The 21,979-nt window shown below is 43.7% G+C and overlaps 1 protein-coding gene across 8 annotated transcripts in view; it reads left to right on the top strand.

The window, feature by feature from the left end:
* The window catches only part of PTPN13 (protein tyrosine phosphatase non-receptor type 13), a 376,092-nt gene that overhangs the window by 346,910 nt on the left and 7,203 nt on the right, over positions 1-21,979 (top strand). For 7 of the 8 annotated variants that reach the window (XM_069743364.1, XM_069743366.1, XM_069743365.1 and 4 more), the window contains 5 exons: positions 2,873-2,955; positions 7,211-7,359; positions 9,213-9,303; positions 10,372-10,709; positions 15,528-15,743. In XM_069743364.1, the coding sequence (XP_069599465.1) occupies positions 2,873-2,955; positions 7,211-7,359; positions 9,213-9,303; positions 10,372-10,709; positions 15,528-15,743 (877 nt within the window). The remainder of the gene's footprint in view (positions 1-2,872; positions 2,956-7,210; positions 7,360-9,212; positions 9,304-10,371; positions 10,710-15,527; positions 15,744-21,979) is intronic. The other variant, XM_069743370.1, reaches the window with a different exon arrangement.

Genomic DNA, 21,979 nt, shown 5'->3' on the forward strand with positions numbered 1-21,979 from the left:
TAAATGAAGATGATTCACCTTTAAAAATAGTCCTACTTTACTACAAAAAACAGTAAGGTTAGATCCCTAAAGGTGCCCATGCATCTACTATATAATTGTCTAAGTCGCTGATTAGTCGCGGTCAAACGGCCACGACCAATCAGCGACAGACACAGTGCGGCCGCGAAATGGCTGCTCCCTACTCCCCTGCCGTCAGTGCCCGCTCCATACTCCCCTCTAGTCAGCGCTCACACAGGGTTAATGTCAGCGTTAATGGACCGTGTTATGCCATGGTGTAACGCACTCCGTTAACGCTGCTATTAACCCTGTGTGACCAACTTTTTACTATTGATCCTGCCTATGCAGCATCAATAGTAAAAAGATCTAATGTTAAAAATAATAAAAAAAAATAAAAAAATCATTATATACTCACCTTCTGTCGGCCCCCGGATCCAGCCCAGGCCTTTCCCGCTCCTCGCGACTGTCCAATCCATGCATTGCGGTCTCGCGAGATGATGACGTAGCAGTCTCGCGAGACCGCTACATCATCATCTCGCGAGTCCTCAATGCACTCTTGGGACCGGAGCGTCGCGAGGAGCATCGGTAAACGCCTGGGCTGGGCCAGGGGCCGACGGAAGGTGAGTATGTAACTATTTTTTATTTTAATTCTTTTTTTTAACAGGGATATGGTGCCCACATTGCTATATACTACGTGGGCTGTGTTAGATACTGCGTGGGCTGTTATATACTACATCTCTGTGCTATATACTATGTGGGCTGTGCTTTATACTACGTGGCTGTGGTATATATTACGTGGCTAGGCAATATACTACATTGCTGTGCTCTATATTACGTGGCCTGGGCTATATACTGCATGGGCAGTGTTATATACTAAGTCTCTGTGCTATATACTACATGGCTGTGCTATATACTACTTGGTTGTGCAATATATTACGTGGCTGTACAATATACTACGTGGCTGGGCAATATACTATGTGGCTGGGCAATATACTATATGGCTGGGCAATATACTATGTGGCTGGGCAATATACTATGTGGCTGGGCAATATACTATGTGGCTGGGCAATATACTATGTGGCTGGGCAATATACTATGTGGCTGGGCAATATACTATGTGGCTGGGCAATATACTATGTGGCTGGGCAATATACTACGTGGCTGGGCAATATACTACGTGGCTGGGCAATACACTAGATGGCTGGGCAATATACTACGTGGCTGGGCAATATACTACGTGGCTGGGCAATATACTACGTGGCTGGGCAATATACTACGTGGCTGGGCAATATACTACGTGGCTGGGCAATATTCTACGTGGCTGGGCAATATACTACGTGGCTGTGCCATTTACTACGTGGGCTGTGCTATATACTTCGTGGCTGTGTTATATACTATGTGGGCTGTTATATACTATGTGGGCTGTGTTATATACTACGTGGGTTGTGTTATATACTACGTGGCTGTGTTATACACTACTTGGCTGTGCTATATTTCTCTGCTGTATCTGTGCATCATGAATCGTGGTATGTGTTAAAGAGGGGGGCCCACTGAGACTCTTTCGCCCGAGGCCCTCAAAAACCTGGAGCCGGCCCTGGCTTCACTGATTGGTCACGCCCGGCCGCGAACAATCAGCAACAGTCACAGTCCGTTTGCGAATTGGAGCGGAATTTGAACCACGCTTCGCTAATTGGTCGCAGCCGGCCAAATCCCTTGTATAAATTACATTATTTTGAAAACTTCATAAATAAACTACATACATATTCTAGAGCAGGGGTCCCCAACTCCAGTCCTCAAGGCCCACCAACATGTCATGTTTTCAGGATTTCCTTAGTCTTGCCCAGGTAATAATTGCATCACCTGTGCAATGCAAAGGAAATCCTGAAAACATGACCTGTTGGTGGGCCTTGAGGACTGGAGTTGGGGACCTCTGTTCTAGAATACCCGATGCGTTAGAATCAGGCCACCATCTAGTATGCAATAACTGTCGGCCTTCGGTGAACCATGTGCATGCTCAACTACCCCCCTATATGTAACAGCAATAGGAGGTTAGGAGGGATAGGGTATAGCATGAGGAAGGGGCCTCTGAATGTCTTATATGTGGTCCTAAGCATCCATATGTACACCTTTGGTATTGCACAAAAACTGCACATACAGATAACAGAAAGTGGTTCTTCTGGTTGGGTGTTCCCACAAATAATGACCTTCAATTCAACTGAAACATGGTATGTACAGTATATAGAAAGCAAAATGGTGAGAATGAATGGTGACTGGTATATTGCCATGCTCACATTTGATCCTGGCATAAAGCTGACATTTGTATAATACTTATACCATAGACAGTACAACTTGTTTGTTAGTGTCTTTTCCTATAGCACACTGTTTTTATCCACTCAGGTGTACTGCTCCACTAAATGTACAGGTGATCTTAAGACTACATTAAATGTCCTTTTTTCACAGACCTGTTCTTTCCATATTATCCAGGATTAGAAAACATTCATATTTCAGTCTATAAGGCCGTTCATATATCCATGGTTTTGATCCAAGTCATGGATCAAACTCACCCAGTAAAATCCATCCGAGTGCTGTCTGTGTTCTTACGGTTTAATGACAGGAGATGCTTGGGATTTCTCTTAATGCTAGAAGAATGGATGAAACAATGATGGTAAAAACAGAAAACTAAATCATATTGTGGAAGAAAAAAACAGGGACATCTGAATGATGCATAAGGCAGACTGCTATAGCATTTGTACACCTATTTTTTCCCCATACACATTCATATATAAAACCTATATAGAACATTTCTGTTATACGTGGTCATTATCAATGGTTCTTTATTGTGCAAAATTACGATCTGCTTGTTGTGTCTTTTCAGATCGCCACCACAATCCAACACCGTGAAGACAGGCAAAATTGAAACAAAAAGTGATAACGTGCAACTAAATTGCTGTTCTTTTGGTAAGATTTTATTTTCCACTCCTCCAAATAGATTATATGCTATATCAGTGTGATTGTGATTATGCAAGTGTAATAAAACAATATACCAATGGGTAAGGTTGGTTTCACATTTGTGAAGGGCAGAGCTGCGGAGGGCTGCTTACTTCCTCGTACTTCCTCCGTTAAGCCCCGCCCTCTGCCACTCCTTTTCCATTCTGCTCCGCCTATGTCGGAATGCGTCCAGCGTACCTATCTTTCACCCCTTCCTGACATGCACCGTATTAGTACTGCTCTGCAGAAACTGCATTTGCGCAAACGGCAGTACTAGTACGGCGGCATGATCGTGTGGCCTCACAGTGAGCACCGCGGCGATCGCGTGCCAGTGTCAGCTGTATGTAACAGCTGACACCCCGCAGCAATGCCCACGATCGGTGCTAGCGCCGATCATGGGCATTTAACCCCTCTGATGCCACTGTCAGTAGTGAAAGCGGCATAAAGAACAATCTCGCAGAGAAGGGGGCTCCCTGCTCTCTCCCACCGAAACACCGCGATGCGATCGCGTTGTTCCCGTGGTCTCCCTGGACACCCCGGATCTAAAATGTCCTCGGGGGTCCTTCCGGGTCCTGCAGTGAGGTGGCTTGCAGGTGCCGGCAAGCCTCCTGCACTGCCTGTCAGATCGCTTATCTGACATAGTGCTATGCAAAGTGTCAGATCAGCTATCTGACTGTATATAGTGATGTCCCAACCTGGGACAATGTTATAAAGTAAAAAAAAAAAAAATGACATTTATTTATGTAAATAAAAAAAACACAGTAAAAGTACACAAATTTGGTATTGCCGCGTCCTTAACAACCCACTCTATAAAACTATCCCACTAGTTAACCCCTTCAGTGAACACCGTAAAAAAACGAGGCAAAAGACAATGCTTTATCATCATACCGCCGAACAAAAAGTGCAATAAAATGCAATCAAAAAGACGGATATAAATAAAAATGGTACCGCTGAAAACGTCACCTTGTCCCGCAAAAAAAAAGCTGCCATACAGCAAAATAAAAAAGTTATAGCTCTCAGAATAAAGTGATGCAAAAACAATTATTTTTTATATAAAATAGTTTTTTAGTGTGTAAAAGAGCCAAAACATAAAAAAATGATATAAATGAGGTATCGCTGTAATTGTACTGACCCGAAGAATAAAACTGCATTATCAATTTTACCTCACGCGGAACGGTATAAATGCCCCCCCCCCCCCCCAAAAGAAATGCAGGAATTGATGTTTTTTGTTCATTCTGCCTCCCAAAAATCGGAATAAGAAGCGATCAAAAAATGTCATGTGCCCGAAAATGGTACCAATAAAAACATCAACTCGTCCCGCAAAAAACAAGACCTCACATGACTCTGTGGACCAAAATATGGATAAATTATAGCTCTCAAAATGTGGTGATGCAAAAACGATTTTCTTAGAATAAAAAGCGTCTTTTAGTGTGTAACAGCAGCCAATCATAAAAATCAGCTATGAAAAAAACCGCTATAAATAGTAAATTAAACCCCCCTTTATCACCCCCTTAGTTAGGGAAAAATAATAAAATTAAAAAAATGTATTTATTTCCGTTTTCCCATTAGGGTTGGGACTAAAGTGAGGGTTAGGGTTTGGATTACGGTTGGGGTTAGGGTTGGGATTAGGGTTAGGGTTGTGTCAGGGTTAGGGGTGTGGTTAGGGTTATGGTTAAGATTAGGGTTAGAGGTGTGTTGGGGTTAGGGGTGTGGTTAGGGTTGGGATTAGTGTTAGGGGTGTGTTAGGGTTATGGTTAGGATTGGGATTAGTGTTAGGGGTGTGTTGGGGTTAGGGTTGGAGTTAGAATTGGGGGGGTTTCCACTGTTTAGGCACATCAGGGGTTCTCCAAACGCGACATGGCGTCCGATCTCAATTACAGCGAATTCTGCGTTGAAAAAGTCAAGCAGTTCTCCTTCCCTTCCGAGCTCTGCCCTGCACTCAAACAGTGGTTTACCCCCACATACTCGGGACTTATTGGACAACAACTTTTCCAGTCCAATTTCTCCTGTTACCCTTGTGAAAATAAAAATTTGGGGGCTAAAAATCACTATTGTGGAAAAAAAAAAATTTTTTATTTTCACGGCTCTGCATTATAAATTTTAGTGAAACACTTGGGGGTTCAAAGTTCTTACAACACATCTAGATAAGTTCCTTGGGGTGTCTAGTTTCCAATATGGGGTCACTTGTGGAGGTTCTACTGTTTAGGTACAGCAGCAGCTCTGCAAACGCAACGTGATGCCCGCAGACCATTCTATCAAAGTCTGCATTCCAAAACAGCGCTCCTTCCCTTCTGAGCTCTACCATGTGCCCAAACGGTGGTTCCCCCCCCCCCCCCCACATATGGGGTATCCACGTACTCAGGACAAATTGCACAACAACTTTTCGGGTCCAATTTCTCTGGATACGCTTGGCAAAATAAAAAATTGCTGGCTAAAATATCATTTTTCTGGGGAAAAAAAGATTTTTTTAAATTTCACAGCTCTATATTATAAACTTTTGTGAAACAATTGGGGGTTTAAAGTGCTCACCACACATCTAGATAAGTTCCTTGGGTGGTCTAGGTTCCAAAATGGGGTCACTTGCAGGGGTTTCAACTGTTTAGGCACATCAGGGACTCTTCAAACACGATATGGCGTTTGATCTCAATTCCAGCCAATTCTGCGTTGAAAAACTAAAGCGGTGCTCCTTCCCTTCTAAGCTCTGCCGTGCGCACAAACAGTAGTTTACCCCCACATATGGGGTATCTGCGCACTCAGGACAAATTGCACAACTACTTTTGGGGTCCAATTTCTCCTGTTACCTTTGGGAAAATAAAAAATTTGGGGTGAAAAGATCATTTTTGTGAAAAGAAATAAGATTTTTTATTTTTACGGCTGTACATTATAAACTTCTGTGAAGAACTTGGGGGTTCAAAGTGCTGACCACACATCTAGACAAGTTCCTTAGAGGGTCTACTTTCCAAAATGGTGTCACTTGTGGGGGGTTTCCACTGTTTAGGCACATCAGGGGCTCTCCAAACGCGGTGTGGTGTCCGATCTCAATTCCAGCAAGTTTTGCATTGAAAAGTCAAACGGCGCTCCTTCCATTCTGAGCTCTGCCATGCACCCAAACAGTGGTTTACCCCCACATACGGGGTATCGGCGTACTCAGGACAAATTGTACAACAACTTTTGGGGTCCAATTTCTCCTGTTACCCTTGGTAAAATTAAACATCTGAAGTTACCTTTTCGCGAAAAAAAGTTAAATGTTCTTTTTTTTTTTTTTAAACATTCCAAAAATTCCTGTGAAGCACCTGAAGGGTTAATAAACTTCTTCAATGTGGTTTTGAGTACCTTGAGGAGTTCAGTTTTTAGAATGGTGTCACTTTTAGGCATTTTCTATCATATAGGCCCCTCAAAGTCACTTCAAGTGTGAGGTGGTCCCTAAAAAAAATGGTTTTGTAAATTTTGTTGTAAAAATGAGAAATCGCTGGACAACTTTTAACCCTTGTAACTTCCTAACAAAAAAATTGTGTTTCCAAATTTGTGCTGATGTAAAGCAGACATGTGGGAAATGTTATTTATTAACTATTTTGTGTGATATGACTTTCTAATTTAAGGGCATAAAAACTAAAAGTTTGAAAACTACAAAATTTTCAAAATTTTCGCCAAATTTCTGTTTTTTTCACAAATACACGCGAGTCATAGCAAAGAAATTTTACCACTATTATAAAGTACAATATGTCACGAGAAAACATTCTCCGCATCACCAGGATCCGTTGAAGCGTTTCAGAGTTATGACCTCATAAAGTGACAGTGGTCAGAATTGAAAAAAATGTTGAAAACAGGCTTTGGGGTGAAGGGTTAACATTGGATACGCAGGCCATGCGGATGTATGCGGATGCCTCCGCATGCGTTGTTTTGACGCGCCAAACTGCATCAAATTTGTTGCGGTGGGCGCAGCGTCCAAACATCGCATGCGGAGGCATCCGCATACATTCCCATGGCCTGCGTACCCACTGTTACAGATAGGTACACAGGACGCATGCCAACGTAGGCAGAGCTGAATGGAAGAGGTGCCGTAGTGGGCGGGGCTTAACGGAGGAAGTACGCAGCCCTCCGCAGCTCTGCCCAACACAAGTGTGAAACCAGCCTTAGTGATATGTGACATTCTAATGATTTCCAAGATCCATTATGTTAGTTCCACAGTGTGCTAATTTTGCATTTTGCATTTTTCTTGTTACAGATAGCTTCAAAGTGACAAGTGAAAGACTGTCCTCCTTGCCACTAGTCCAGGTCTTGCCATTGGGCCGGTACTCGGGAAATAAGTTAAAGATGGTCATACGTCAGATACACAGTATGCTTGAACAAGGTGTGCCAACCAAGGAGTTTGAGGTAATAATCAGTATACTCTACATGTTCCTTTTTTGCGAGAAACACACCTTTAGAAGCTCTTTATAATTGTACTGGTCTCTGCTGCAAGGCTCTGACTGATGCAGTAAGAGGGCAAATGCACAGGGCTCTGCTGCTGGAGCTTTTCTACCAGTTGCAGTAGTGCACAGTGCTCTGCTGCTGGAACTTTTCTACCAGTTGCAGTAGTGCACAGGCCTCTGCTGCTGGAGCTTTTCTACCAGACACAGTAGTGCACAGGGCTCTGCTGCTGGAGCTTTTCTACCAGTTGCAGTAGTGCACAGGGTTCTGCTGCTGGAGCTTTTCTACCAGTTGCAGTAGTGCACAGGGCTCTGCTGCTGGAGCTTTTCTGCCAGTTGCAGTAATGATCAGGGCTCTGCTGCTGGAGCTTTTCTACCAGTTGCAGTAGTGCACAGGGTTCTGCTGCTGGAGCTTTTCTGCCAGAAGCAGTAGTGCACAGGGCTCTGCTGCTGGAGCTTTTCTTCCAGTTGCAGTAGTGCACAGGGCTCTGCTGCTGGAGCTTTTCTACCAGTTGTAGTAATGCACAGGGCTCTGCTGCTGGAGCTTTTCTACCAGACACAGTAGTGCACAGGGCTCTGCTGCTGGAGCTTTTCTGCCAGTTGCAGTAGTGCACAGGCCTCTGCTGTTGGAGCTTTTCTACCAGACACAGTAGTGCACAGGGCTCTGCTGCTGGAGCTTTTCTGCCAGTTGCAGTAGTGCACAGGCCTCTGCTGTTGGAGCTTTTCTACCAGACACAGTAGTGCACAGGGCTCTGCTGCTGGAGCTTTTCTTGCAGTTGCAGTAGTGCACAGGGCTCTGCTGCTGGAGCTTTTCTACCAGTTGCAGTAGTGCACAGGGCTCTGCTGCTAGAGCTTTTCTACCAGTTGCAGTAGTGCACAGGGCTCTGCTGCTGGAGCTTTTCTACCAGTTGCAGTAGTGCACAGGGCTCTGCTGCTGGAGCTTTTCTACCAGTTGCAGTAGTGCACAGGGCTCTGCTGCTGGAGCTTTTCTGCCAGTTGCAGTGATGCTCAGGGCTCTGCTGCTGGAGCTTTTCTACCAGTTGCAGTAATGCTCAGTGCTCTGCTGCTGGAGCTTTTCTACCAGTTGCAGTAATGCACAGGGCTCTGCTGCTGGAGCTTTCTACCACTTGCAGTAGTGCACAGGGCTCTGCTGCTGGAGCTTTTCTACCAGTTGCAGTAGTGCACAGGGCTCTGCTGCTGGAGCTTTCTACCACTTGCAGTAGTGCACAGGGCTCTGCTACTGGAGCTTTTCTACCACTTGCAGTAGTACACAGGGCTCTGCTACTGGAGCTTTTCTACCACTTGCAGTAGTACACAGGGCTCTGCTGCTGGAGCTTTTCTACCAGTTGCAGTAGTGCACAGGACCCTGCTGCTGGAGCTTTTCTACCAGTTGTAGTAATGCACAGGGCTCTGCTGCTGGAGCTTTTCTACCAGTTGCAGTAGTGCACAGGGCTCTGCTGCTGGAGCTTTTCTACCAGTTGCAGTAGTGCACAGGGCTCTGCTGCTGGAGCTTTTCTACCAGTTGCAGTAGGGCACAGGGCTCTGCTGCTGGAGCTTTTCTGCCAGATGCAGCAGGTGTTTGTGGCTACTAATCATGTACATGGCAAAACTAAGACACAGCAAATGATTTTTCATTTACAGCTTCTACATTTTTAATTTGATATCGAATGTTGGGAATTACCTTGTGTGATTTTATCAGTAATTGTATTTCTTTTTTTATTTATGTGTTTTTTATGTTTACATTTTTGAGGATAAAACAATTTTCCTAAAATTAGAAAATACTGTAGTTCATCCACCCTTCCTGTTACACATCCACAGGATCTACAAGATTTAAAACCAGTGGATGAATGCCTGATAGGACAAATTAAAGATAACAAAAAGAAAAACCGATACAAGAATATCCTTCCATGTAAGTCATTCATTTGATTGATCCCTCCTTATTACTCGAAGAATAGATTATTTATACCCTCATACATGATGCTGTATTATCAATCTCTTGTTCCAGTTTTTAAAGATTTCATTAAACTTTCTAGTAAGCCTTTCATAGGCCCCTTTCACACGTCTGTTTTTTTGCATCTCTATGCGGTCCATTTTTTAAGGACCGCAAGTACGAACACAAGCACACCCCATTGTATTCAATGGTGGTGTGCAAATGTCATTTTTTTCACACGGACTATGATGCTTGCAGCACACGTGCACACTGATGATGTCATCCGTGTGTTATCAGTGTGACATGTACTGGCACCTAGGAAAAAGCAGTACAGTTATTGTTGTCCCCAGGCGCAGGGTGCTGAATGAAACTCATCATTGTCGCCTAGTCTCCCTGTGATCAGCAAGACCAGGCAATGCTGATGGAAGTTTGGATCAGCACCCGCTGTGTGTGTATATAGTGTATTAAATAAATAAGTAAAAATGGTGTGGGGTCTGCTTTCATTTTCCCAACCAGCTGAGGGAAAGCAGACAGCTAGGGGTGAAGGAGGCCTTAGCATAATACCCAGAAATCTACATAGCACTGTAGTTACAGGGAATCTGTCAGCAGGTTTTTGCTATGTAATCAGATAAGACAATGATGTGAGGACAGAGACCCGGATTCCAGCGATGTATCACTTAATTTACTGGGTGCAGCAATTGTTGTAGAATCACCATTTTCTCTGCAGTAGATGTAGCAGTGTTCAGTTGTTAAGCTGTTTATAACCCCACCCACACCACAGACTTCTGTGAACATTGTATAGTGCTAGGGTGCGGTTGGACTAGGAGGCACAAAGCCATTTGTCCTGTAATGATTATCTCCTGCTGATAAAACATTGTTGTATTGAAATAGCAAAACACAGCCCAGTAAGTAACACATTGCTTGAATCAGGCTCTTTGTCCCAACATCATGATGCTCTCAGATTACATAGTAAAAACCTGCTGACTGATTTTCTTCAATCACTAACTACCATTTTGGGTAAATTACTTATATTGATTATTGTTACAGATGACTCTACCCGAGTACCACTAGGATCAGAGGAAGGCTACATCAATGCAAGTTTTATCAAGATGCCAGTGGGCAATGATGAATTCATATATATTGCATGCCAGGGGCCTCTTCCAAGTACAGTTTCAGATTTTTGGCAGATGGTATGGGAGCAGAATTCCACAGTAATTGCCATGATGACCCAGGAAATGGAAGGTGGGAAGATAAAGTGTCAGCGGTACTGGCCGGAAGAGCTGCAAAGGCCTGTACGGATAACCAATGAACTTCAACTTACCCTAGTGCAAACCCAGCAACTGGAAAGTTTTGTCCTGCGAGTTGTGGAATTACAGGAACTTCAGGTGAGCATTTGTGTTCTGACAAGTTCCTATCTGGGGTATTTTATATATAACTACATTTTTTATTGAGTTTTCATGAAGTATTACATATGAGAAAGAAGAAAAAACAATCCAAAAGCATATAGGCTAAAGCAATTACAATATATACTTTTCTATTAATCAAGAGAATTCTCATCTATAAGAAGTGGACTACAAACACTGAGCCAAGTTTACTCTTATCTGACCTATATCATCTTTTACAACTACGTGTGTCCCGTAGAGTCCATGTTCAAAATGCTCAATTGTATTATCTAATAAAGCTGTAAGGTATTCCATAATTCTGACAGCTCGTATTTGTAGCTGAAGTTCATTCATAGACGGAGGTTGAGTTGACTTCGACAGGCTATCAGACACCTTGCAGCCGGGGTCATGTGCAATAGAAGTTAATTACATTTAAGACCTACTTGAAATGGTGAAATATTAAGCAGATAGAATTTTGGATCTGAAGGCCTATAACATCTACTATATACCTATAATTGTCTAAGGGTCACTTCCGTCTGTCTGTCTGTCCTTCTGTCACGGTTATTCATTCGCTGATTGGTCTCTGCAGCTGCCTGTCATGGCTGCCGCGACCAATCAGCGACGAGCACAGTCCGATTAGTCCCTCCCCTACTCCCCTGCACTCACTGCCCGGCGCCCGCTCCATAATCCCCTCCACTCACCGCTCACACAGGGTTAATGGCAGCAGTAACGGCCAGCGGTGTAACGCACTCCGTTACCGCTGCTATTAACCCTGTGTGTCCCCAACTATTTACTATTGATGCTGCCTATGCAGCATCAATAGTAAAAATATGTCATGTTAAAAATAAAAAAAAACCTGCTATACTCACCATCCGCCGCCTTTCCCGCTCCTCGGGACGCTCCCGGGATCGCTCCATTGCAAGCGGCAGCTTCCGGTACCAGGGCTGGTGTGCGACAAGGACCTGCCGTGACTTCACGGTCATGTGACTGCGACGTCATCACAGGTCCTGCTCATACCAGCCCTGGGACCGGAAGCTGACGCTTGCAATGGAGCGATCCCTGGAGCGTCCCGAGGAGCGGGAAAGGCGGCGGATGGTGAGTATAGCAGGACTTCATCGGGCCTTCGGAAGGTGAGTATATGTTTATTTATTTTTTTAAGTCTCTATACTACGTGGCTCTGTGCTGTATACTCCGTCGCTGTGCAATATACTATGTGGCTAGGCAATATACTACGTGCCTGGGCAATATACTATGTGGCTGGACAATATACTCCGTCGCTGTGCAATATACTACGTGACTGGGCAATATACTACGTGACTGGGCAATGTACTACGTGACTGGGCAATATACTACGTGACTGGGCAATGTACTACGTGACTGGGCAATATACTACGTGGCTGGGCAATATACTACGTGGTTGGGCAATAGACGTGACTGGGCAATCTACTACGTGGCTGGCAATATACTTTGTGGCTGGGCAATATACTACGTGGCTGGGCAATATACTACGTGACTGGGCAATATACTACGTGGCTGGGCAATATACTACGTGGCTGGGCAATATACTACGTGACTGGGCAATATACTACGTGGCTGGGCAATATACTACGTGGCTGGGCAATATACTATGTGGCTGGGCAATATACTTCGTGGCTGGGCAATATACTACGTGACTGGGCAATATACTACTTGACTGGGCAATATACTACGTGGCTGGGCAATATACTACGTGGCTGGGCAATATACTACGTGACTGGGCAATATACTACGTGGCTGGGCAATATACTACTTGGCTGGCAATATACTACGTGGCTGGGCAATATACTACGTGGCTGGGCAATATACTATGTGGCTGGGCAATATACTACGTGGCTGGGCAATATACTATGTGACTGGGCAATATACTACGTCGCTGGGCAATATACTACGTGGACATACATATTCTAGAATACTCGATGCGTTAGAATCGGGCCACTATCTAGTTATAAATAAGAGGCTTAACAATTTCCCTTAAACCGTGAAAATTTGGGCATGACCGAAGTAAATGGGGTAGGTCACCTTCTGAATATCCATACCTCCAACAACTGTTAGGGACTGCGGGATTAAGTTTATGCAAGAGGTATGATAGAAAAACATAACAAATTTGTACTGGTTTTCTCTGTAAATAGAAAATGTAGATGTTTTGGCTGCAATCTGGGGTATATAAACCCCTTAACGACCAGAGGTATTTTTGGTATAGCATTTTCGTTTTTTGCTCATAACTTTTTGCCATAACTTTTTATTTTTTGGTCAAAATGGCCATGTGAGGGCTTGCTTTTTGCAGAGCGAGTTGTACTTTTGAACGACACCACTGGTTTTACCATGTCTTGTACTCGAAAACAGGAAGAAAATTCCAAGTGTGGTGAAATTGAAAAAAAAGTGCAATCCCGGAAAGCACTCGCATGGACGTCACATAGGTGAAGTGAGTTCATTGGCTGTGAAATCGCAGGACCTGTCTGACGACACCGTGGGCAGGAGAATTTTCTCACGCTCGCGGTGCCCTCAGACAGACATCTTATAGATGATGTTTTTAGCCTGGGAGGCCAGTATCCATGGCCACGTCCTAGACTAGTAATATCAGCCCGCAGCCGTCTGTATAGCTTTTGCTGGTTATTAATTATAGAGGGATCCTGCTTCATTTTTTTTAGGGTTCCCCATTTTAATAGCCAGTAAAGGCTAAGTATACAGCTGTGAGCTGATATTAATAGCCTGGGAAGCTCCATGGGTATTGCCCCCGTCCCAGGCTATAAACATCGGACCCCAGCCATTGGCTTTCCCTCTGCTGGTTAACAAAATTACGGCATTTTTTTTAATGCAAATAAATTTATATAATTTATACAATGAGAATTTCTGGATTTTATTTTTCATATTCTGTCTCTCAATGTTAAAATTAACCTACCCTTAAAATTATAGACTATTCATGTCTTTGTCAGTGGGCAAACTTACAAAATCAGCAAGGGATCAAAAACTTATTTCACACACTGTGTGTGTGCTTATATACTGTATATACTCGAGTATAAGCTGAGGCACCTACTTTTGCCTCGGAACAATGGATAAGCTTATTGACTCGAGTATAAGCTGGGCATGCATTGTCCCCTTATCCCTGTCATTGTATGCATGCCTCCCCCTTCCCTGTCCTGGTATAAATGCCTCCCCCCGTTCCGTCCCATTTCAGTCCCTGTATGCATGCTTCCCCCTTTCAGTCCCTGTATGCATGCCTCCCCCTTCCCTGTCCTGGTATGAATGCCTCCCCCGTTCTGTCCCTGTATGCATACCTCCCTCTTCCCTGTCCTGGTATGTATGCCTCCCCCGTTCTGTCCCTGTATGCATTCCTCCCCCCTTCCCTGTCCTTGTATGAATGCCTCCCCCCATTCTGCCCCTGTATGAATGCCTCCCCCCGTTCTGCCCCTGTATGAATGCCTCTCCCTGTTCTGCCCCTGTATGAATGCCTCCCCCGTCCCCTCCCTGTCTGCATGCCTTCCGTCCTTGTCATTGTATGCATGCTTCCCCTTCCCAGTCCTGGTATGAAGGCCTTCCCATCCCTGCCCCGTATGCATGCCTCCCCCATTCCGACCCTGTATGCATGCCTCTCCCCAGTTCCATCCCTGTATGCATTCCTCCTTATCCCCTATCCCTGTGTGAATTTTTCCTATTGAAAAAAAAGCAAACATACATCATACTCACCTACCTGTGCGCCCTCGGCGCTGGCACTGCTGCATCTCTTTCCGGCCGCTGGCGCCTGCCTGCAGCACTTCCTGTGCTCAGCGGTCATGTGGTACCGCTCATTAAGGTGAATATGCGCTCCACGCCTGTGGGAGTGGAGACACGTCCATATTCATCACCTTAATGTTAGGTATCACAGGACCGCTGAGCACAGGAAGAGCTGCAGGCAGGCGCCGGAAGGAGATGCAGTGCCAGCACTGAGGGCGCACAGGTAGGTGAATACTATGTGTGCGTTGGCTCCTGGCACCCGCTGCTCCACCGGCTTTTTGTACCGTGACTCGTGTTTAAGCCGAGAAGGGGGGGGGGAGGCATTTTCAGCACAAAAAAAAATGTGCTGAAAAACTCGGCTTATACACGAGTATATACATATGTGTGTTTTGAAGAATATTTTCTTTGAAAACGATGTGTCAATGGCTCACAGAATTGCTGTATGTGAAAGCTCATGTTAAAATCGCAATGAAATCGGATGGTAGGTATGAAAAATCCGATTGTACTCGCATGACACTTGCATTACACTTGGGCGACTCTCGGCGGGGAGACTCGGACCGATTTTTCATACGTCTTAGTATTACCCAGACTGGTAAACAAAATGGTGTAATTCATGGTACTGGTTTATTATAAAACAGCTTATGATGTAGAAGATTTGAGGCTTTCAGTGGTTGTCTTTATTTTTATGTAGAAAGCAAGGTTATAAAAATCGAACATGTTTAGTAATATTTTGGGGGTAAATATTACACACCATGATTCTCTGCTAACACAGCTGTATCTTGCACTGCTACTTCCAATGTACAGTACTTGTTCCGATAGTACCACCGGCTTGGTGCCTGGACTTGGGTAAATGCTGTGCATGCAAAGCCGCCATAATAGGAACAATGGATGGAGGTATCCAATAACAAAAAAAGAATGGCAAAGAGCTTGTTAATAGAAGCAATTTCTGTAATTTAATAATTATTTACCTTCATTGGGGGATTAGATATGGTAGCTGCTCTCAGAATACCCTTTAAAGTGTTTGCAAACAGGTGGGGATTTAAGTAATTTTCCTTTTACCGTTTTTTGTAGTCTGGTGAAGCACGGCACATTGCCCATCTAAACTTTACTGCATGGCCAGATCATGATACTCCTACTGATCCCAACCAGCTCCTCACATTTATCTCCTACATGAGACATATCCACAGATGTGGACCCATTATCACTCACTGCAGTGCAGGAATTGGACGCTCCGGCACCCTGATATGTATTGATGTCATGCTAGGTTTAATCAGCAAGGATTTGGAGGTAAGCATGGTCCCATAATACTAGATGTGACTACAAAGCTGCAAAAATCGGTAGCTTTAGGCTGTGTGCACACGCTGCGGATTTTGCTGCGGATCCGCAGCGGATTTGACCGCAGCAGTTTTCCCACAGTTTACAGTACCATGTAAACCTAAGGGGAAAAAAAACCGCGGTGCACATGCTGCGGAAAATGCCGCGGATTATTTTCCGCAGCATGTCAATTGTTTGTGCGGATTCCGCAGTGGGTTTCAACCAGCACCAATAGTAAAGTGCTGGTGAAAACCCGCAGAAGAATCCGCAAGAAAATCCACAGTGAAAACCGCACCGCAGTGGTTTTGCACTGCGGATTTTCCAAATCCGCTGCGGAAAAATCCGCAGGGAAATCCGCAGCGTGGGCACATACCCTTAAAGGGGTGGATAATCCAAGAAAAAAAAACAAAATTCTATTTGTTGAATACAATACTTGCAAAGCAAGGTATGATGTAACAATAGGACATGCACAATGTACACAGAGTAAGCTGTAAAATTATTTTACAACCCATTTTCAAGTTAAGATACCGTCACACTCAGCGACGCTGCAGCGATATAGACAACGAGCCGATCGCTGGAGCGTCGCTGTTTAGGTCGCTGTAGAGACGTCAAACACTGCAACACCAGAACGATGCAGGAGCGATCCAGTGACGTAACGGCGACTCACTTATCGTTCTCGCTGGTTGTTAGCTCCATGTAAAACCATTGCAGGCATCGTTGCTTTTGCTGTCAAACATGACGATACACGCCGACCAGACGACCAAATAAAGTTCTGGACTTCTAGCTATGACCAGCGATGTCACAGCGGGATCCTGATCGCTGCTGCATGTCAAACACAACGAGATCGCTATCCAGGACGCTGTAACGTCACGGATCGTTGTCGTTCTCATTGTAAAGTTGCTTAGTGTGAAGGTACCTTTAGTATAAAATGAATCTGACAATTCAGAGATAATGGTTATATATTCCCGTCCAAAAACAAAAAATAGATTGAAATATATTACACTGTAGTAAAGGTTTCCCCTAGTGGTCATATATTATTATTATCATATATTATATTATACTTACTTGCAAACTGGATGTAAATTCATTTTTTCCGCTCACTCTGTGGACATTGTGCATGTCCTATTGTTACGTCATACCTTGCCTTGAAAGTATTGTATTTAGCAAATAGATGTAGGATTTTGGTGATCGATCTGTGTATACAGTACAGACCAAAAGTTTGGACACACCTTCTCATTTAAAGATTTTTCTGTATTTTCATGACTATGAAAATTGTAAATTCACACTGAAGGCATCAAAACTATGAATTAACACATATGGAATTATATACTTAACAAAAAAGTGTGAAACAACTGAAAATATGTCTTATATTCTAGGTTCTTCAAAGTAGCCACCTTTTGCTTTGATGAATGCTTTGCACACTCTTGGCATTCTCTTGATGAGCTTCAAGAGGTAGTCACCGGGAATGGTTTTCACTTCACAGGTGTGCCCTGTCAGGTTTAATAAGTGGGATTTCTTGCCTTATAAATGGGGTTGGGACCATCAGTTGTGTTGAGCAGAAGTCTGGTGGATATACAGCTGATAGTCCTACTGAATAGACTGTTAGAATTTGCATTATGGCAAGAAAAAAGCAGCTAAGTAAAGAAAAACGAGTGGCCGTCATTACTTTAACCCCTTTACCCCAAAGGGTAGTTTACACGTTAATGACCGGGCCAATTTTTACAATTCTGACCACTGTCCCTCTATGATGTTATAACTCTGGAACGCTTCAACGGATCCTGATGATTCTGACACTGTTTTCTCATGACATATTGTACTTCATGATAGTGGTAAAATTTATTTGATATTACCTGCGTTTATTTGTGAAAAAAACAGAAATTTGGCAAAAATTTTGAAAATGTCGCAATTTTCCAACTTTGAATTTTTATGCAATTAAATCACAGAGATATGTCACACAAAATACTTAATAAGTAACATTTCCCACATGTCTACTTTACATCAGCACAATTTTGGAACCAAATTTTTTTTTATTAGGGAGTTATAAGGGTTAAAAGTTGACCAGCAATTTCTCATTTTTACAACACCATTTTTCTTAGGGACCACATCTCATTTGAAGTCATTTTGAGGGGTCTATATGATAGAAAATACCCAAGTGTGACACAATTCTAAAAACTGCACCCCTCAAGGTGCTCAAAACCACATTCAAGAAGTTTATTAACCATTCAGGTGTTTCACAGGAATTTTTGGAATGTTTAAATAAAAATGAACATTTAACTTTTTTTCACAAAAAATTAACTTCAGCTCCAATTTGTTATATTTTACCAAGGGTAACAGGAGAAAATGGACCACAAAAGTTGTTGTACAATTTGTCCTGAGTACGCCGATACCCCATATGTGGGGGTAAACCACTGTTTGGGCGCATGGGAGAGCTCGGAAGGGAAGGAGCGCCGTTTGACTTTTCAATGGAAAATTGACAGGAATTGAGATGGGACGCCATGTTGCGTTTGGAGAGCCACTGATGTGCCTAAACATTGAAACCCCCCACAAGTGACACCATTTTGGAAAGTAGATCCCCTAAGGCAGAGGTCCCCAACTCCAGTCCTCAAGGCCCACCAACATGTCATGTTTTCAGGATTTCCTTAGTCTTGCCCAGGTAATAATTGTATCACCTGTGCAATGCAAAGGAAATCCTGAAAACATGACCTGTTGGTGGGCCTTGAGGACTGGAGTTGGGGACCTCTGCCCTAAGGAACTCATCTAGAGGTGTGGTGAGCACTTTGACCCACCAAGGGCTTCACAGAAGTTTATAAAGCCGTAAAAATAAAACAAAAAATTTTTTCCGACAAAAATTATTTTTTAGCCCCCAGTTTTGTATTTTCCCGAGGGTAACAGGAGATATTGGACCCCAAAAGTTGTTGTCCAATTTGTCCCGAGTTTGCCGATACCCCATATGTGGGGGGGGAACCACCGTTTTGGCGCATGGGAGGGCACGGAAGGGAAGGAGCGCCATTTGGAATGCAGACTTAGATGGAATGGTCTGCAGGCGTCACATTGCGATTGCAGAGCCCCTGATGTACCTAAACAGTAGAAACCCCCCACCAGTGACACCATTTTGGAAAGTAGACCCCCTAAGGAACTCATCTAGATGTGTTGAGAGCTTTGAACCCCCAAGTGTTTCACTACAGTTTATAATGCAGAGCCTAACTAAGGGGGTGATGAAGGGGGGTTTGTTTTACTTTTATAGCGTTTTTTTTTTTAGCGGATTTTTATGATTGGCAGCCATCACACAATGAAAGACGCTTTTTATTGCAAAAAATATTTTTTGCATTACCACATTTTGAGAGCTATAATTTTTCCATATTTGACTCCACAGAATCATGTGAGGTCTTGTTTTTTGCCGGACGAGTTGACGTTTTTATTGGTAACATTTTCGGTCACGTGACATTTTTTGATCGCTTTTTATTCCGATTTTTGTGAGGCAGAATGACCAAAAACCAGCTATTCATGAGTTTCTTTTGGGGGAGGCGTTTATACCGTTCCGCGTTTGGTAAAATTGATAAAGCAGTTTTATTCTTCGGGTCAGTACGATTTCAACGATACCTCATTTATATCATTTTTTTATGTTTTGGCGCTTTTACACGATAAAAACTATTTTATAGAAAAAATAATTATTTTTGCATCGCTTTTTTCTGAGGACTATAACATTTTTATTTTTTCGCTGATGATGCTGTATGGCGGCTCGTTTTTTGCAGGACAAGATGACGTTTTCAGCGGTTATTTATATCTGTCTTTTTGACCGCGTGTTATTCCACTTTTTGTTCGGTGGTATGATAATAGTGTTGTTTTTTGCCTCGTTTTTTTTTTTGTTTTCTCTTACGGTGTTTACTGAAGGGGTTAACTAGTGGGATAGTTTTATAGGTTGGGTCGTTACGGACGCGGCGATACTAAATATGTGTACTTTTATTGTTTGTTTTATTTAGATAAAGAAATGTATTTATGGGAACAATATATATATTTTTTTCTTTAGGAATTTTTTTTTTTTTTTTTTACACATGTGGAAATTTTTTTTTTACTTTGTCCCAGGGGGGACATCACAGATCGCTGATCTGACAGTTTGCACAGCACTCTGTCAGATCAGCGCTGCAGGCTTACCAAGCGCCTGCTCTGAGCAGGCACTTGGTAAGCCACCTCCCTCCCTGCAGGACCTGTTGTGAATTCTGTTGTCGGGCTCCCTCCTGTGGTCATGAATGGTACTTCGGCTGGTTCTGTCCATGGACTTCCTCTGGTGGGTGTTTCTGAGTTTCACAGGTGACGAGGTTAATTCGTTAGCTGCTGCTCTATTTAACTCCACTTAGATCTTTGCTCCATGCCACCTGTCAATGTTCCAGTATTGGTCTGTTCACTCCTGGATCGTTCTTGTGACCTGTCTTCCCATCAGAAGCTAAGTTCCAGCTTGTATTTCTTTGGTTTGCTATTTTTCTGTCCAGCTTGCTATTTAATTTGTTGTCTTGCTTGCTGGAAGCTCTGTGACGCAGAGGGAGCGCCTCCGCACCGTGAGTCGGTGCGGAGGGTCTTTTTGCGCCCTCTGCGTGGTCTTTTTGTAGGTTTTCGTGCTGACCGCAAAGTAATCTTTCCTATCCTCGGTCTGTTCAGTAAGTCGGGCCTCACTTTGCTAAATCTATTTCATCTCTGTGTTTGTATTTTCATCTTTACTCACAGTCATTATATGTGGGGGGCTGCCTTTTCCTTTGGGGAATTTCTCTGAGGCAAGGTAGGCTTAATTTTTCTATCTTCAGGGCTAGCTAGTTTCTTAGGCTGTGCCGAGTTGCATAGGGAGCGTTAGGCGCAATCCACGGCTATTTTTAGTGTGTTTGATAGGTTTAGGGATTGCGGTCAGCAGAGTTCCCACGTCCCAGAGCTCGTCCTTATTATCAGTAACTATCAGGTCATTCCGTGTGCTCTTAACCACCAGGTCCATTATTGTCCTGCAGTAAACGAGAAGCACGACAAATCTCAGCATAATACAGTCATATACGTGATACAACATTCCAGATGATGGTACCGATTATATGCTGAGCCCAAAACAAGGGGAGAACTGTAACAAAGACTAGTCGCTATGTATCATAACCAAGCAAGATGGTCCACAAGGACCAAGAAAAAACGACCAAACAGTCAAAATAAACGTAGAAAAACTTTATTAATATTCAGATAATAAAAATATAGGACAATCAAAGACAGGTGGAGGCGAGTACCGCATGGTGTACACATCCGCTACACCGATGCGTGAACCACCACAGGCACACGGCACCAGGGAAGGGAAGCGTCTGCATTTAGGTGTAAAACAGTAACTACAGCAAAGCTGAAGACTACCGCAGCCATATACGGCTCATAATACTAATAGTAGTGCCACACAGTGCTAAGGATAAACAGAGATCATATGAAGAATTAGTACGCTCCTCAGGCTAGCATATACACTAGAGCTCTGTTAGCCAGATATCAGCACCGCAACTAAGACAGTATACGTATAGAGGCCATGGTGCGGCGCTTACCTCAGGTGTACACAGCAGAGTAGCCTCCCCCGGGACCGTGCGCCCTCCCCGACGCGCGTTTCGGCAACACACCTTCTTCAGGGGGCTTAGTGGGAAGATGCCAGGCCCAAGTTTATTTTGACTGTTTGGTCGTTTTTTCTTGGTCCTTGTGGACCATCTTGCTTGGCCATTATTGTCCTGACCACCAGGTCACAACAGTACAGGTGGCCCAAAGTACTAATGCATCTCAATAGAGGGATAAGAGAAGTTCTGAGACCATTTTTTTTCTTTGCAGTGTGTTTTGTCTCTATTTTCCCCTTTACCTCTGGGTGGTTCAGGACACTGGTGTAAACATGGACATTCAAGGTCTGTCCTCTTGGATGGATAATCTCACTACAAGGATACAAAACATTCAAGATTTTGTGATTCAGAATCCGATGTCAGAGCCTAGGATTCCAATTCCTGATTTGTTTTTTGGTGATAGACCTGACCGTTGCCCAGCGGAGAAACTGTTTGTCCCTGATAGATGGACTAGTAGAGTTATCTCTGAGATTCATTGTTCAGTGTTGGCTGGGCATCCTGGAATCTTTGGTACCAGAGATTTGGTGGCTAGATCCTTCTGGTGGCCGTCTTTGTCGCGGGATGTGCGTTCTTTTGTGCAGTCCTGTGGGACTTGTGCTC

The sequence above is a fragment of the Ranitomeya imitator genome, chromosome 1 (genome assembly GCF_032444005.1).
Source record: "Ranitomeya imitator isolate aRanImi1 chromosome 1, aRanImi1.pri, whole genome shotgun sequence".
In the NCBI taxonomy this organism is placed as follows: domain Eukaryota; kingdom Metazoa; phylum Chordata; class Amphibia; order Anura; family Dendrobatidae; genus Ranitomeya; species Ranitomeya imitator.